Source organism: Odontesthes bonariensis, chromosome 2, assembly GCF_027942865.1.
Source record: "Odontesthes bonariensis isolate fOdoBon6 chromosome 2, fOdoBon6.hap1, whole genome shotgun sequence".
NCBI classification, from domain to species: domain Eukaryota; kingdom Metazoa; phylum Chordata; class Actinopteri; order Atheriniformes; family Atherinopsidae; genus Odontesthes; species Odontesthes bonariensis.
Window position 1 is genome coordinate 23,971,428 of NC_134507.1, and position 19,176 is coordinate 23,990,603.

General features: G+C 41.2%; 1 protein-coding gene across 1 annotated transcript in view; it reads left to right on the forward strand.

Annotated features, from left to right (window-relative positions):
- The first annotated feature begins 534 nt into the window (after positions 1 to 534).
- LOC142396929 (calcineurin subunit B type 1) overlaps positions 535 to 19,176 on the forward strand; it is a 29,378-nt gene continuing 10,736 nt past the window's right edge. The window contains exons 1-2 of the mRNA XM_075480179.1: positions 535 to 843; positions 13,925 to 13,964. Of these exons, the coding sequence (XP_075336294.1) occupies positions 841 to 843; positions 13,925 to 13,964 (43 nt within the window). The 5' untranslated portion in view covers positions 535 to 840. The remainder of the gene's footprint in view (positions 844 to 13,924; positions 13,965 to 19,176) is intronic.

A 19,176-nucleotide genomic window follows, 5' to 3' on the forward strand; every position in this document is an offset into this window, starting at 1 on the left:
GACGGCTCTTCTTCGATCCCTTCCTGAGCAGTTTTTTCATGACCCCACAGCTTTCCTGTTGTGGGGAGGCTGCTACTGGGGGAACGCCATACAGGGGGTGTTGTGACTGGTCTAAAAATATTTAGGTAGGTTGCAAGTGCCAAAGCAACATCAACATGGGTACCAGGGTGGTAAGCTGTCCTCGCAGAATACTTTCTGATATTTATACCACTTCTTCTTCTGTTTATCCTTATGACTGCACATGCTTGCGACTTCTTACTTCTAGTATCATATAATTGCTACAGAGTTACTTTTCTATTTAGAAACTGTGTCTTTAGTGTAGTTCGAATCTAAAGGATAAGAAAATATCTATGTTACAGTTAAATATGTTTAGGTTTAGGGTGTGAGAAGACCCGTTTGTCCACTGCATGCAGTACCACCAGTACGCCACCGGGGGGAGCCCGCACACAAACCTGATCTGAGTGTAAGATATAAATAAATAAAGAACAAACCGGCCTGTGGTTCCCGGATGTACAGTACTGCTGCACCTCCCCCCTTCGCCTCTTCCCTCCTCCCGTCCACCACCGCCTGCTTGTCAAACCTAACCTCCTCCTCCGCTTACTGTCCCCTCCCAGCGGGTCTCACTCCCTTTGCCACTGCAGTGAAAGCCTCCGTAGCGGAGAGAGACACGGCGAAGACCGTCTTGAAGCTAGGTGTAAAGCCAGGACCAGACCTCAGAGAGCACCACCACCGTCTTTTTTTTTTTTAGTATTTCTCCCCTCAGCTCGGCGGCCTGCTGACTCCCGCTGTTGTACCTCTTTTCCGTTTACATCGCCTGGATTTCATCATCCGACCTGCAAGATGGTAAGCAGCAACAGCTCCTATTTTCAGCCTCCGCCGACTGGTAAACACACCAGTGGGCAGGCCTGTGCTTCAATGTGTCGAATAATGTGTCGTTTTGACAGGTAGTTTTTCGCAGCGAGTGTTTGGCGTTGAATAAACGGTCGACAGCGTCGAGATCTGGCGGGGAGGAAACGCTTTTCTTACCCACTTTTGGCCCCGTGTCGCGCTCTCTGTGCAATACCCCCGGGCTCTGACAGTAGCCTACAGCCTGTGGCCCAGATATTTCGTATCCCTTCTTGGCATAGCCCACACTCTATTAGCAGCGAGGCCTGTGCAAATTAGTTTTTGTGACAAAAATACACGCTTATTAGGCCTCGGTTGACGGTTAATTGTGGCACATTTTACGCGACAGGCAGGAATATGTAACGACTACTCATGTTACGTCTTTGCTTCCACAATCGCTCCGCATTGAACGTGTACCGACATTTATCTCCATAAAGGCTGCAGGAGGCTCAGTTTATAGTTGCAACATTATTTCATCTGAGCCCACAACGTTTAATGAATACATTTAGACTATATTTTGTGGTAATCTACAGCTCTTCTGTAGGAGGCTGCCATAGTAGGCCATAGGATTGCTACACTGCCACACACACACACATGTGTACTTGCCAAGTAACCATTAGATATCCTTTTGGTAGCCAATGGGTAAGTCGGTTCGACACTGAACACATTTTGAATGATCACCAAGCAGAATATGAACACAAAAAATAATTAAACCTTGAGGTTGGGTATAAAGAAGCAATAAAAGCGTGAAAGTGTATAGCAATAGCACGAGTAACAAGTAAAATCCACACAATTAAAAGCCAGAATATGGTCAGGTGTGTCTTCAAAGAGGTTAAAGAAAGAAATGGGTTTAGATAAAAATCATTTAGGGCCTCAGAGAATGTTCAATTACCTTTTTTTTAAGTGGATGTGTGGGATGGAGAGCAGTGGTTGGTCAGCAGATCTGACCAATCACCTCAACTGAACGGGACCTGACCAGAGAACAGCATCCAGACCTGGATCCATATTCATGTTCCAGTTTATTGAAGAGCAAAGCCGATGTGACTTGTCAGCAGGCAATTGCAAACGCTTTGCTTGGCACGGAAATGTCACTTCCGTACAAAGTGCCCCCTTTACTGTCCACCCGTATCTGCAAATGCACTACACTTCACACCTCTTCGTATCCTTCCATCCATTTTCTGTTCAGTTATTGATTGATTTCCTGATTGCACACAGTTGGCAGTAGCCGCCATGCGTGCAGCAGTAGCAGTTCCCTCCAGGGAGGATGGGTTTTCTTCATGTCTGGACAGAAAACCACCTCACATTGGGCTTGTTACTGGTCTAATGTAAAACTACATGTGTTGTGTAAGAGTTACTGTTTTCGGTAACCATCGTGGGTGTTCAGTTCTGTTATCAGCATAATAAAGTTTTGGTATATATTGGCACGGGCTGCTTAACAAAAATTAGCACATACATGCAGGTTTTTTGTTACGGAGAGCCCTGCGGATAACTTTTCTGGGAGGAGATGAGTCAGCTGTTCTACAGGCTGTGGTTGGACATGGTTTCTAGAAAGAAAAGGGTCAACTATTTTTAAGTGTGGAGGAAAGCCCTACAGGGGACTGGGAGTAAGCTACAAATAGCTACATATGCTGGTAGCATAGATCTATTACGTTGTAATTTGAATTTATTTATTCTGTTGGTGCTGCTGTCAGGTTTTGAGCCTCGTATTGATGTATTTCAGTCAGTATATGTGCGGTTTTAAACTTATTTGGAGGGCTGGGCTCACTTATGCAGCCAATTCATTAAGAATTAGCACGTCCACGTGGGTGTCATTTTTCCATCACTGCCAATTGGTGTTGGTGCTAATAAGCACCCGCCGCTGCTTCAGAGTCAATTGACCCAGAATAAAATGCAAATTGTGCTTCTTCTTTTTTTTGAGACAGAAGTCAGGTTTTATGGGTTGTTTTTATTTTGTTTGAAAATCAAAAAAAGAAAACTTATGCATATCACTGGCTGGGTAAAACTAATCTGTTTCATGGAGATCTAAACCAGCTCTCTTTCTTGACTATCCAACGCTTGGTGGTTTATGCTTCACAATGATTGGAATAAGATTACATCAAAAGTTATAAAAAAAGCAACGCCTCTGCGACAGTTTTAATTTGTGAAATAAAATGTACAGCTTAAAGACGATTTGTGATTTAATGTCCAGTTGGTGCAGAGCTGTGTCCTATGTCATAGCTAACACTTTAGCACCATGTACCACCATAGAAATGAAATGCTTGATTATTATCAGATAGTAAATGTCTGTGAGTGCCACAACAATATAAACCTCGAGGATTGGAAGTGCATCTGAAGGTGACGTTATGTATGAGCGTGCGCTCTGATTTGAATGTCTGACCATCACAACGCATGTTTGTGGGGGTGTTTAACAACACAGACAAAGGGGATTTCTGAGGATGCCAGAAAACGAGGTATTGATGCTCATCAGGCTGTAAAAGGTTACAAAACCTCTCCAAAGAGTTTGGACTCGACCAATCCCCATTCAGACAGATTTTTATTGCCAGTTGTGAAATAGACTGTGAGACCACAGAGGAACAGAGAGTAACTTCAAGGTCACCAAATGCCTTCCTCACATTGTCTAATGTTAATTTCCTTTAGTCCACCACCAGGAGAACACTGACCTGGCAAAGCTGCAACGAGGAAGTATGTACTCCAAAACAAACGTTGCCTTCTGTATGCAGTTTGTTAAACTTCATTTGGATGGGCCAAAAGGTAACAGATAAGGTCATTTACAGTAAAAAAATTTTATGGACAGGGAAGGCTCAAATCTGTAAAACTCGGTGGAGGTTGTATTATGGTCTGGACCTGTTTTGCAGCAGTTGGTTCTGGATGGATTGTGATCATTAATAGAACAAGTCAAAGTTTTGGAGTTTTAGCCTTAATCCAAACGAAACGTTGTAGAAAGACCTGGAGTGAGCGGGCTATATGAGAAAAGAAGCTGAAGCTTTTTTCTAGAGAGAATAAGGCTGATGTCCAGAGGGAATCAACAGCTGCCAGCCACCAAGGTTCACATAGTTTAGTCACTCACAAGTATGACTGATTTTCCTCAGTAGATAAAGACTGAATGGGGTAATATTTCAAGTGTGTGAAAATCATATTTCTGCAGAAAATAGAAAGTTTAATTTACTCTTAATCTTAGGTGTGTATATATATATATATCAATATGGATATTGACCTGAAACGATAACCATCACAAACATCAGCTATAATGTTTAGACAAGCTCATAAGAGTTATTTTCATTCTCTGGATTGAGTCCAGTACACAGAAAAAACAGTTGTACCTTCTGAATTTATTAGAATCTCAAGCATGTCCATACAACTCTCCTTTCGGCACAATTTCTAGTTGTTTGGCAGGTACATGACCAACAGGAGCGGATGCATTTTAATTCAAGATTACTGTACCGGATGTAAATTCTCTTTCGAGCCATACATAAATTGTGTATCTCTAAATACAAAAGAACACAGAGAGAAGTTAAAGAAGAAAATGAATAAAAAAAATAAAGAGCAAAAGCAACATCTTCTCTGTGTGACAAAGCAACTAAACAGCAAATGTATTAACTTTTCTCCTTATCTTGCTTCATTTGTCCTTTATCGCTCTCAGCCGTCTGCAAGAGGGTAAAAATTGAGGGTATGCACATCCTACAGAGAGCATGCCATCCTATATGTTTTCTTCTTAGCTGCAAGGGGAGGTTGGGGGCAGGGACACACAGTTGCTTAAGCATGTAGTGGAATGATCTGATGCTAAAGGGACCATATGCTGCCTAGCAATCAGGCGCCACCCACATAAGGATCTAGCTGTAGCTAATGTAAAAGAGATAAAAGCCACAGCGCAGCACAAGTGATGATCAACACTACATGATCCACACTGCACTTCCAAACAGCCCACTCAATCAGGATTTATTCTCCTCACTGGTCATAGTGTCTCTGCAGTCTTCTGCTTGTATTAGAGCCAGTAGTCTCTGGCGTTTAGTTTCATCAGTAAACATCTATTTTTCTGCTGCGTCTGCCTCTGGGCACAGTTAATAGCTCAAGTATTGTTCAAATGGCATGTTGAGGTTAGCTCACCTTTGTAATGTCTGGCTGTAGCAGAATGTTTAGTGGATATATGGAAGAGACGATGTTGAGCAGTGCTGAAAGGTCAAAGTTTATGTACTGTGTATGCTCAGTAGGGTTGGGCAGACAAATGTGTTAACTTGTGGCAAGAAGCGGAATCTGTGGCCGATTAATGCTTGATGAAAATCACATTTGTATCATTAGCATTCAGGGCATCAAACACACTGTACATTTAACTTCTTGAAGTATGTTTTTTTTTTTTTTTTTTTTTTTTGTACAATATTGCTGGTAGTAATGGAGCTAACAGTATTAGACTTTGTTAAAAAACATTTTGTTTCTAGTTGAATTATTGATTTTAGTCAACAGAGACTAAATTTGCCCAAAGCCAGTGCTATTTTGTCACCCCTATTCCAGAAAATGTGATTAAAAAGTGATGAGTGAACATAGTTTAAATTGCTAATATTCTAGTGCAGGTCATTTGAAAAAAGTAGAGCCTGACTGAAATCTGGTTATTTGGAAGTGATATCAGTTAATACTAATAAAAATTGCATTTTCTGACGCAGGTTCCTGGTTGCAATGCTCTTTTAAAAAAAAAAAAAAATAAATTGTTATTCCCCGTCGCTCCTGTTTTAACACATTGAATACCGGCGGTGTTTACGGAATTATGTCGTAGAATCCCAGCGTTCTAAACCATTTTTTTGACGTTTTTTGTACAGTCACAGCATATTATGTGATAGGGCCACTGAAACATGTTATGGCTCGTTTGAAAGCTGAGACTTTAAACTCTTTGTGGGTCAAAACTGCGTGTCTCTAGGTGCCGCCATTAGCGAGCTATCCTTAGCTAAACCAAGGTGGGTATCCTCCAAAATCAACAACAAACTGAGATATCGGGGCTTTTGTGAAAGGTGCGCTCTTTCAGCCTGTCGCACTTTAGATACTTACATATCCGGGCCAGAGGATTTGCGTCGTGTCGCATGTTGCAAAGCTAACCTGTTCATAAGACCGCCTCCTTAGACTTGTCGCGTGTCTTCTTCTCCTTCTTGTTGTTTGTTTATGTTACTTTACAGCCACCCTCTGGAAACCGACACGTGCGATTGGACAAAATGCGGAAATGCACAACAATCAATGCAGCGTTATCAAAATTGTTCTTGAGTTGACGCAAAGCCATTGGCGTAATGATCAAAATGTCCAGATGATGACACCAGTTTTTGACTGCCATCTATGTCAGTTCATCACATAATTACAAAAATCACACAGAATGTGCATTAGAATGTATAGATTCAGAATCCATTAAAAAAAAACGTATTTTTACCATTTGGGAGCCAACGCATGGGCAGTAAAAACGTAGTTTTACGTGACTTGGGAGTCAATGTGTTAAATTTGCAAAATCACAAATTCTGCACTTTTTTTTTAAGTTGAAGGTTTGTGAGGAAAGTAAAGTTTACCCTAATATCTGGTGTGAAATAAAAAGAAAAAGGTTAAGGGCCTATAATCTGCTGCGTAAAAAGGGATATACGGCACATTAATTCCCTTCTGTTGAATTTGATTTGTACAGATATCTGTCTTATAACCGGTAGCTGGTTAATATTAGATGTCCAGAGACGGCGAGAGAAGCTCCAGTATCATGAGGAAGAAACTATAAAAGTTATTAATAGTTGATGCTTCATTTGATGTCACGGCTGAATTGTTATTTAAAACATAAATCCTGCACGAACCAACCTAACAGCAGTGATGTTTTTGGTCTGTGTTATAAAATTTGTAGTGAATATATTCATCCAGTTACATTTTTTAGCTCTAAACCACAGAGCTGGTCCCAGTCACTTTCAATTCTTTGTACTTGTTTTTAAAAGGAAACGTTGTACATTCAGTTAAACCCCTCAGCACATGAACTCTGGCCCTACGGAGGCAGTGCAATATTCCACACATACATGAGTGTGCACGTTTTTTCCTCCTGTTGGAATAAAATCACGTCCACAGAGCACAGTTTAGGAGAATCTTTTTATCCAGAAACGTAAAACATGCCCAGAAAAGCTCTACACTGACAGATAATCGTGTGTAAACAGGGCACAAGTTGTACCACTTCACCTATTATTTTGCAAACCACTTACGTTGACAATCCAAAGACATTTGCTGTCATGCTTTATCCCCCCACACAAACAGACACACACCTGCTAGACAGTTCAGTTGGCAACTTCTCCGACAGCACCAACGGATCTTATTACAGTTGTTTTCCCCTTAATGTGCAGGCGAAGCTCAAAGATGACAGAGAAAATTCTCCGCTCTGCAGCAACAACCTCTGGGAGCTCGAGGTCTGATTGGGTTTGGTCCCAAATCGACAACGTCGGCAGCTGATTCTGTGTTTTGTTACGGAGCATTTAGTATAGCAACGACCCGCATTCCTCATTCTGACACCTTAACTCTTCAGTAGATTCTGCAAGTAACATATTTGTTAGAATATATAGATTTTTTGTTCTCCCTTTTGATAGATATTTGTTAGCAAAGGGAAAAAACTGTGTTGGTATGTTGACAATAAGTGCCCTGTTTGTGTGGACAAGACCTTTGTGTGAAGCGTGGACTTAATTTCCTAATTGGCTTCATTGGCTGCACCTGTGAAGGTGTGGATATGAGGCACGTCTGGTGCAGCTTGCAGAGAGATCATCGCTCTTATTTCCTTTGGTCACAGTACCCCTTTTTGTGCTGTTTTGCTTAGATTTCTTTTTTAAAACGGGTAGTTTTCCAGTAAAAACTTTTCTTTTCAAAACTCCATTTTATGTAGTGGCCCAACGAGCCGGTCTGTGATGACTATATATAAGAAAACAAGTCTTTTCATGGCATTAGCTTACATGCTGTATAATATAAAACTCTTGTTTGATTTTTACTTTAATTTTCTTAAAAAAATTGAGCAGCAATGATGACGCTAAACCCTTTGTTAGTCTGTTGCTGTGTCTGCTGGTGACACAGAAACCATATTCCCTCTGTGCGAAGGTCTAGAGTCGAGTTCTTTATAAACAAATCTTCTCATGCTCTCAGTACTTTGTAAATACAGTACAGCTTTATCTCCACTAGGTTAACTCATCAGACGATTGAGGCATTGTTAGTATACATAGCTTTATGAGGCCTTTAAACCCCTTTGTAGACAAGCCCAAGCCAGGGATAGAAAAGGTTGAGAGGATTAGCCCTGCTGGAGTTCCTTCAGGCAGCTGAGATTCTGGTAATTATTTTCATATTTACCTTTGACTCCTAAATCTGCTGCACATTCTCGACACATGCACAGAGACACACATGCCTCCGCACAGAGAACAGAAATAAAAACGGTCAACACAGGCAATATTGCAAAATAAGATTAAGTGAAGTTTGAGGGATGACTGCTAACTCGTAGGACTTGTGTTAAACCTGTAATGTGGAGTGGGTTATTTCTCTGGGCTCTGCCTGCTGCACAGAGTTTGGCAAAAACAAATGCAGGGGTGAAATCTGTTTAAAGACCAGCCTCTGCTCTGCAGTATACTGTGACTCCGGTGGGGTTTGATATAAAGCCTAGTCTTATGGCGTGCTCGATATATTCAGACGCAATCGTGTGGAGGGCGGGAGCGGCCTTGTGATTCTAGAACAAAGCAAGCGAAGCATTGAGGAAAAACATAGAAGATAATTGACTTGAACGCACGCAAACACAAAAATAATGTGGCTCTAACATGCATTGTGTTGAAAACTTGCTCCAGCTTGCCTGATGTTGGAATGGAATATTATTTTAATTGATTCCTGGTGTGCATACACACACACACACACACACACACACACACACACTAAAGCTCTTTATCTTCAGATGGCCTTCTAGTTTCTTAAGAACACCTATTTTGCTCAGTCCTTCACTGAAATATTCAGTATTATTAAGTTGCACGCTTGTGGTTTAAAATGTAATTCAATTTGTGGCAGCAGTTCTTAGACGACAGTTGAAGCTTTTAAGCAGAGATTCTTAATGTCGCCACTGATGTGGCAGCTCTTCAGACGTGATAGATTTCCAGACATTTTTTGGGTAAGAGGGGCGGAGGCTGGTGGCAGAAGGACGTTTACCCACTTTAATGTAAACACCTTGTTAACTCTGTAGCTTTAAGTGTGTAGGAGAACATGTAAAGTTATTGGGATGCGAAGCTTGTACAGGTTTGGCATTAACGATATAAAGCGTGGGGCTATTTTTATCTCATCTTTTATCTTAAACAGTCATGCAGAAAATTAAATGTTTTGTTTTTGTTGTCTGATAACACAAGAAACAACATGACTACGTCCAGCTCCTGTCGCACCTCAGGTCAATGTGTAATTCACTACAGTTTGGGGCAGTCTGAATCTGTAAATATAGTGGAACAGGTGCAGTGCACTTCATGCTTTGGGGAGACACTCTGCTTTGCCGGTTTGGGGCTGAAATCCTGAGGCCGACACAAATGTTTTTCTCACACAAACAATGCAGGAAATGTAGACATTTGGTGTTGTGCACAATATCTGTGGCACCACGGATAGAATTAAGGGAGTGATGGATGCCTTTTCTTGCAGTTTCTACCAAATGCCAATTTGTCTTTGCTGCAGACACTGCAGTGTTCATTCATTTTCAGGATTTATGCAAGTCACTTCTGCTCCAGACGCCTCTAGTCAGAAAGCGCCACAGCGTAAATGTCTACATTATGTGCCGTGTTTTTACCAAAAGTCAGTAGTGCATTTGGAGAATTTTCCTAGATGTTTTAATTTGTTAGATTTCCCTACACCTGAAGTGTGTTAAAGGAAGAAGCAACACAAGGTGTCTTAGCAAGGCAACGGCTGAGAAAGGGGGGCAGCCCCACCCACAGAATATAATTCACATCATTTCCATCCTCATGAAATCAATAAGTGACCCCCTTTTGCCCTTTATATGGGGGCATTACCATTCTGAAGATGGAAAGGTTTCGTCATAGGATAAAAGTGATCAGACGGTACAACTTTGTATTGGTTTACAGTAACCCTTCACCCAAAGGATGCAAGTGGATCCAATCCAGACCGGCAGAAGTCTGCCAGAACACATTAGAACCACCACATCTCCTAATTGTTGAGTGGTTAAGGGCTCACACCTGTTTTTAGAAGAGTAAAAGGTTGTAGTTCTATTGGGTGATGTCCAGATTGTTTGGCTAGAGAAGGAATCGGTCTCTGATATATCTGATTCTGTGTTGGTCAAATGAACACAGATGATCAGCGGGACGGCTCGCATCAAGTGTGTTTCAAAGCATAAAGGCATCTACACCTGCTCCACATCAGACGTTCTTGAGTAAAAACAGTGTTCCAACATAAAAGACGCATAAAACAATAAGCTGCAACTCAAGTTTCATCAAAACAATGTTTCGAGATGAACAAATAACGTTTGTCTGCATGTGCAACTTGCTGTATGACGAGTGTGTAGGGAGGAATAAAATTAAAGAAATTTGCTCTAATTATTATTTTTTTGATTTATTCTAGAGCTAAAAGAAAATACAAATATTTCAGAAATCTCTCCCAGTCCGCAGCAGCATGTACTGTACTCCTCCGTCTTTCATCTTTTGAAGTTGCGCAGGTCTGTTATTATCCAGGTTTTTGGGTCGGCCGCAGTGTTGCTACTGAACCAGCCACTTTGCCAGACTCTTCATTATGCAAAACGTGTTTTGTGTGCTATGGTCTAATTGATTCTGAATGAAGCATGCATTATTGATGTGCAGACACGAGTCCCTCTTTTTCTGTCTCTGTTTCTCTCTCTGTGTATGCAAGACGCTGCTTTTATTTCATGCATCTCCTTTTCTTTTGGAAGCATCCCATTTGTTTTGCACCATTGGTGTCTAAAGAGACAGCTCAACAAGAGCAGCAGGAAGTGATTTTCGACAGAAAGACACGGCAAGAGTTACTCATGACCCCATGGTGTCCACAGATGGGACCTAAGGCCTTAGTTGATTAACCTGTAATCCCCGAAACCAAATCTACTTTGCCTTAAGTCTATTTACCTTCAGAGACCCTGCAACCAGCACTTAACCAAGAGTTAATGTCAGGAATGAAGTCAAGAATATGCACTTATTTAACCTTCATTATGTTTCACAAGTTATCAAGTCTTTCAATTACTGTTGGTGCGTTGTACTTTAAAATGAAGCGTTTAACTTGAAAGTGTTCCTTCATGGGTGGTTTTTTAAATTTTTATTTTTATTATTTTTTTTTAGTTTTTCATGGATGAATTGTTCATTTTTGACTAAAATGTGAGCTCACGAGTCAAAAAAAGTTTGATATCTAGCTTCTCTAGATGCTCGTTTGTGGTGAGGGCTCACGTGTAATAGAACAATTCAAATGTAAAATCAAATTACCCATAAGTGTGTAAGAACTCAGGGCACTAATACGTTTAATTTAGTGTGTGATAAGAAGTCTGAGGTTGCGGGGTGGACATCATAACATGCTGCTTTGTAGCTCACTGAGCCACGCATAGCAGATTAAATGAAAGGACGTCTCTCTGTTGGGATCAATAAAGGATCACATTGTCACTATTACCGAGCAACACAGGCGATGAGACACCCAACCCCAATAATGGTTGAGCTGTACGCCATGCATTGGGCTACACTGGAATTCAATCCCTTAAAGCAGCAGCGGCCAGTCACTGTCAACTTGTTTCAGAGAGGAAAACCGTGTACTCGTCCAGCACTGATCGCTGCACTAGTGGCTGACTCTGCTCTCCTGATATGGTGTCAAATGCTAAGGCGCTCTCCTGGCTAATCCTGTGTCACCTCTTTCTCCTCGCTGCTCTTAAAATACCACGACTTCTGTGTGGCAGGTCTGCTACTCCGCGGCAGCACGATGAGCCAGTTGATGACATAACTAGCACTGGCTTTGTGAGGGCTGGGAGCAAAAAGTTCGTTGATTTAACAATTTTATTTGACTTACAACACTTTCTCCTTCTTATAGGCTTGGCAACCAGTTAAGTAGTTGAGCTCAGAGTTTTTATGCCACTTATTATTATGGATTAACGCTTTAAACACCGGGTTTGTTTGTTTCTTTTTTTTTAAGAAATCCCAACATTTTTGACAAAAATTCAAAGACTGAAGCTTTAAAGTGGTTAGAGATGAGGGGGATGCTGTAAATGTGAAAAATATTGATGATGGTTGTGAATTTAAACACCTTATTTTTATGTGATGGCATCACTGTGTAGCGACGTCTGTGATCACACAATTTACAGTAAAAAACCCAGTCATCATTATTTGTTTCCAGCAGGATTCAGACCACCCCTGCAGCCCCTTCCACACCCACTTGCACCCCCCAACCCACCGCACTCGCCGTCCACTGATCTGTCACTTTCTTCTTTGTCTGACAGCGATCCGTCGCTCTAATCTTTGTAGACAAAGATTTGACCCAAAACATCTTTTCTTGTTGAATATTTTCTCAAAGAAACCGATACAGCATTTTGTCACTTGATCGTGAATGCAGCCTTGGCTGAAAAAAGTCTGCCCCTGTGAGCTTTATTTGAAAGATATCCTGACTCAGTATCTTTTGATAAAAGAATTCTACACAAAGAGGTTTGCTGTCCGACTTTCTTAATGTGGCTTTGAAGTGGATAGCTGATGTTGTACAGAACGTTTACCACCCGTCCCTGAAAGCTCAAACTGAGCAAACCACCTGTTTGCTGGTCCGGTTTGCCAACCGTAGTCTCAGTTTGGCATTCCTTGACAAAGCTGCAAAACAAATCTGGTCGATGGCTCGTGGCATCTCTCCCTCTGCTGGAGGATCCCCTTTCCATCACCCCCACCTCTCTCTCCCACGTGACTGTTCAGCCTCGCTCTGCCAGCGATCAGACTGAGGCTCAGTGGACACTGCAGTGTTGGATGGGACGGGATGCGGATATGACTGCTGAACATTATTTGGCAGAAACGCACACACCGCTGTGCAGTGTCTCAGGATGGCATCGTTAATCTAAAGAGCTGATTTAGTTTAAAACGTATTGCTAAATGATTATTAGCAACATTTGATAGAAAATGGTAAACTATACAAAGAGAGGACAGCATGTATTTATTCATTTAAACTTTGAAATTTCTTTAATAAGTAAATCCTGCACCAAATATTAGTGTAAATATCTTTTGACTAATTAAATCTGGATAATTGTATAAAAGCATTCATATGAATGTATATTAAGCTTATTTATTACATATTTATATTGGCAGTTTTGTCTACTTTCACATCTTTTGCCAAATCTATAATACGTAACAGTGTTATTGTTACAGTCATACTTTCTGCTTGGAAAGATGTATTGGCACAATCTGTTTCTCTGTTTTTGCTTCTGTACTCCTTTGAATGTGGACACTTTGCATCAACAGCCTGTTTCTGTAATCATTGCAACCCAGATGTGTTTAAATGCAAATATGTGGTACGAAGATGAGTCCCATGTTCACCACAGCTGTTAATTAAGAGACTCTGGTGCAAGAGGAAGCACCTTGTTCAAGGGAAAATATTGAAGCTAGAAATTAATAACATTTATGAAAATGACCTTGATGCATTTCCTGAAACTGTTTGTGTTAGTAGGTGTGCCCACATTTTAAAGAAAAAAAAAGTGGTACTTGTGGTGTAAAAGAGGCAAAGTCTCTGCGTCAGTTACCCCTGCCTCCCTCCCAGTATCTGCCCTCTATTTCTGAGAGTTAAAACTTCCAGTGTGCAGCCTCAGAAATAAAACTGAGAGTTGTATGTGAGAAAGCACAATTTTGTCTGATTTCTGAGACAGTTTTACATCTAACACGACGAGTTTCACTCGGATGCAACAGCGGCACTATCTCCAACAATAATCAGTTTTAAATTAGACAATTTTTCATCTTTGTCCGCTTATATTCAATAGAAATGACTTCTGGTCTTGGGTGAAATGAATCATATGTCCTTTATGAGGTTGCTGTAGCTGTATGTAACTTGTACTAAAACATCTGCCTCTTCTCTTTCTCAGGGAAATGAAGCCAGTTACCCCCTGGAGATGTGCTCACATTGTAAGTATCAGAGCTTGATTGATTGTATTGTTGTCATTGTTAGTATTAAACATTATTTTCTAATTAGCAATTTATCTGGGGTTGAGCTGATTATTTTGAACTCCTGATGAGTTATCCAGTTTTGATAATGACTTCAATGAGAAACAACCCTGTTAAATTTTAATATTATTGGATGTCGTCATATGTTGTATTTATGATGCTGGACATCAGCGAGCAGCTCTGCTCGGTGTCTGCATTTTGTTTACATATTTTTATATCAATGTGATTGATTGATATATTAACATATTAGACGTATTAGCATCTATGATCATTGTTTTTTTTACATGTTTGAGTGTTGTGAAGATGTCCTCAGACGTATTTTCTTGGTCATGTTTACAAGATGTCTGCCAAGTAGACATCTTTGAGCTGCTGAGTTCAGGAGGAGGGGGAGAGCTGAGGACGTGACTCACATTTCTTTGTTGACCTCCTTCACCTTCCCTACCTGATGATACATGAACGCTGAGACATTCAGCCCCGTGTTACTGAAAAGTCCTCAGGGATGCAGATTTCTCACCAGCTCGCTCTGGTGCAAATGGCTAATTTGGTACTTGGAGGTTGTTAAGAACTCGACTAAAAAGGGTCCACTGCTGCGTGTGTTTAATGAGCGCTGAGACCGGGCCTGCTCCCTCTGATGTGTAGGTGGTCTTTAGGGACCATGTCGCTGTTTAGATTAACCTCATCATCCATCCACACAATTAGTCAATTTTACATCAAGCCTTTGAAGATGGTCGCTGAGATTGTAGGTGCCTCGGTTTTGAAAGGTATGTAGGAGGCAGAGGTAATGCATCGCCTCTGTTTCATTTTTATTGGCAGATGAAATTATTTTATCTCGGCTGATGTGAAGCACACCCTTGCAAATTTGTAATTTCTGTCCGTTGTAGGTTAGAGTTAGTGCAACTCCACACGTAGCTGTAGTATAACTATGATAATTCATATAGTGGATGTTGAGTAACCCGAAAAAGACGCACATGCACAACAGCACATTCAAAGTGACACATCTTGTTAGAGCGAGCAAAGTTGTGGACACTGTGGCTTGTCCTTTCTTGGACTGTACTACTGTACCATCATGTGGGACAGGACCTTGGCCTGCCTGGCCTTCCGGGCCTTCCGGGTATCCCTCTTCTTCCAGGACACCACAGTGGGGGGAGGTTTTTGTTTTTCTATCTCGAGCTTGTTCTTCCTGTTCACCACTGTGTGCTTTGTCTTAATCCCTCCTCCCCAACTGTCCTTCTCTCCTGCTTTCTTTTTATTTATAAAAGTACAATATATGAAAGCATAAAAAAGGGTTAGCTCAACTAATAGTACTGCCAATTTTTTTATTTTAATCACACCGAATAGTCATGAAAGCAACGGATAAGTTGGTGTTATGTGATCATGTTGGATGTATGCATATTAAAATGAAATAAAAACGATAAGGACTTTTGTTCCTCGTAGTTTGCAGAGTTTTTTTTTTTTTTTATCATTTAAGATCAGAACTACCACTCTATGAAGGGTCTATGTGTAACTTCTTGTTTCTTTTTTTTCTCCTGATCTTTCTTTGGCTGTCTTCCTCTGTGTCTCTTACCCTCGAACCGACAGAACAGCTGTTCAGCTCATCAAGTGTTTGGACAGGCAGGCACTAGCTGTGAAGAAATTAGCTCTGGCCTGCTGGTCGGAGAAATTCAATCAGCTGCACCATACTGCCCTCGAATGAGACAAAAACCAGCAATGTCTGATTCCCACTCCCCTGAACCTGAGATCAGAGACTTCTTAGCTATTTGTTGATGTATCGGTATGAGTTTTTTTTTTTCTCTCTGTGTTTTGCCTTGGTGTTATTGATTATGAAATAAGGTCAGTTTGAGTCTTTTGAAAGGCATGTAGCCACATGCCAGTGCAGCGTCTCATCTCTTCTGGCTTTATCAGGCAAAATCTATCGGCCGCCTCGTAACAGCCTGCATATTTAGACTCGCAAACCACACAGAGATGCACCTCCACACACACACACACACACACACACACACACACACACACACACATGCCCTTTTGCAGTACACACTTTGCTAAAGAGCATGCACGTGCCCACTCTGTTCTGCAACGCTCACTTCACCCTCCCGCACACACACACACACACACACACACACACACAACCCCCTTAACACATGATGCTGTCAGAGAAATGCATCAGCGAGCCTGAAACCATTGCAGCTCTGTCTGCGGCTGCCCAAAATAAACAGCGGGCAGCTTGCTGGAGTTCCTTGTTGCTAGGGGTTTCCCTGAGGGCGGGAGCCAGAGCCTCTGTTGGTGGGGGCGGTGGGGTGAGTTGGGGGTTTTCTGATGACAGCACAGCTATAAATATACACCATCAATGCTCTGCCCTGCTTTTGTCCTCAGTTTGGTTCACGCTGTACATTATCAGAGCAGTCAGAGTAATCAGACTAATGCACAGTGCTGGAGCTGTCCTCAGTGGTAGATGCTCTCTCTCTCTCAGCTGTACAGCCTCGTCTTACCCGCGGCCTAAATGAGATGAGACTTATTGTGAGTGAGAAGGCGTGCGTTTGTGTGTACTCTTTATTTAGTCCAGGATTTTAAGTTGAGAGTCTGGTTGCTCGCTTTTGATTTTTTTTTTTTTCGCCACAGAGCACAATTAATTTAAACTGTGAGCAAATTTAAAGAATCGTGCTTTCGCAGTTGTGTTGTAAGTGGATATGAACACATGTCCAAGCTGTGGTGAAATTCTAAGATATATTTAAATGGTTTTCCACTGCAGGGGGCTGTTTTAGGGTTTCTTTAGTGCATATTGCGACACCATTTAGGGCCAGTTTTACAGGATGAACAGCCCATGAGTAGCTACCCTGGAGACGGTTCCAGTGTGTGGCCCCAATAACCTGCTGGGTGTGGCTCACTGCTGAATGGTTCAACCATTTTGACCTTTAGGGAACATATGCAGCCTTGAAGTCTGATGAAGTCAATGTCTTGAGTATCTGACACCAAAATGTTTAAATATTTTTTAAAACGAAAGAGTTGATATTCTCAAATGTTTTTTTTATTTCCTCAGAGGCTAAGAGATAAAATGTTTTAAATGGACAGCTTTAAGTTTTTCAGAAACACCCTGAATGTTAAGGAAGACTTATAGGTGAATGGGTCTGAGTGGATCTTCCCTATAAGATGATACAAATTAGAACAACTGTGTTCCACATTAATGACTTATTTTTTTCTCAGAATTTATGCAATGACTGAAGCTATTGCAAAATTATTATGTAACCTTTAGGAATCTCGTAGATCTGAAACTGCTATGGAAACAAAGTCTGAAAGGGGAGCTCCTGCAATGTAAAGGATGCAATTTTTTTTTTAAAGTATTGCACTGCTTTAACGTTGGCTAATGAGAGAAAGAGAGACAAAGAATTACTCAAATTACAGTTATTCTCTGAAAAATAGAAGAACCTTTAAAGGTTGGTAATCTAACAGTGTTTTTTATCTTTCTTTTGCCTGCTTCTTAGAGGGATTGTACAGGTTGTGTTAAATAACACTGCTTTCCAAACTTTCCAACATCACATCATTACACATTATGTAAGCAATTGGTTTTGCAAATGTATAACAGAGGTCCCTGGATGCAATATACATCTCTTATCCATGATTTCTGTCGTTATCTTGCATCTGTAGCCGGTCTTCCTGTATTGATACTACACCCACATTTACTCTCTACAACCCCATTATGCTAATTGGCACAGTGTCATGTGTCAAACTAGTGTAATTACTGAGCTGTGCATGTAACCTTCTCATGTTTACCCACCCTCATGCCTTATCTTGTCTGCTTGGAGAGCTATATACAGCAGGGTTTAGGCTGTAGATTTCAGCCAGCTGAATTTTAGCTCACTCCCTCCCTTGCTTGTCTCAGTTCAGGTTGGCTGTGTTAATGGAGTCACATGTCTCCATTAATGTGCAGGGTGAACTGTCTGAGGGCTAAGCATGCTTAGGAGGACACATTCATTAATGACATCTTTGGGAACATTGCGTTTTTATAATCAAACAAAAGTGGGGAGGGGGAGGCCAGTTGTGTCAGCTGCACTTCCGTTCACGGGTCAGCCTGAGCTAGCTGCCCGCCACTGCAGCTTTAGGAAGAAAAAAAGGCTGTTGCCACCAGTTAAGAAACACTGGTATTGAACTGGATCAATCTTCATGTGAAACTTAGCCATTCTTGTTTTGGTTCAATTTAAATTGAGATTTTCCAGATTCTTGTCATTTGTAATGTAAGAATTCAGGCTCACTGACTGACAAACGCATGTACTAACACAGAAAATGCAGAAAGCTCCTGCATGTCCCCCGTGTGCACACAGGCTGATGACATCTACATATGTATGTTTTCATGCATTAAACCCATGAGCAGTTGTTTAAATGTTCCTCTTTGTGTGTGCTTGTGTTTGTTTATGTGTGTTACTTTGGGAGGGGGGGGGTAAATGGGTTCCAGTTGCCTAGTAACACTGTTGAGGGTGCGTATAGCGTTTATGAAAGTGTGTGTGTGTGTGTGTGTGTGTGTGTGTGTGTGTGTGTGCGCGCGCTCTGTAGTGGAGTATATGAGATTATCATAATCATCTCACAGTTACATCGGGTGTCCCTCAGAGCTGCTCATTAGCATAGCAGCGTGAGGAGCTCCTGTGACTATGCAGACCTCTCAGAATAACATTTCTTTCACATTGGATTTTTTCCCTCTCATCAAATCCTCCGTTAAATTTTCAAATTTATTATTGTCATGTAGGAAATCTATGCAATGAAAAGCATTGTTTTTTTTATCCCCCCATACTCTAATCCTTTTGTCTTTCTGTATATAAACAATAACATGCTATAGAGTGTGATTATAGAGCTCGAAATGATCGAGCTAACTTCACAGCATATAAAACCATGCTTTTGATCTATAAGCTATGCATCTGAGTATGAGTTTGCAACATCGCCCACATCTTTGCAGTTGTGTTCGCTGCCAAAGGCGCAAACATTCAGGTGATGGCCCTGTGACACTGAGGTTCGAACATACCCATCTTCTCCTCTTCCTCTCTTCTTCTTGAAGCCGGAGGTTATGGAGGATCGACAAGTCCTATATCTAGAAAGCTGTGCAAAACCAGACAGGAAATGCACAATATTGAATCCATTATGTTATTCCTTTCCTCCAACACTTTTCTGTAGCGCAGGGATTTGAATTTAT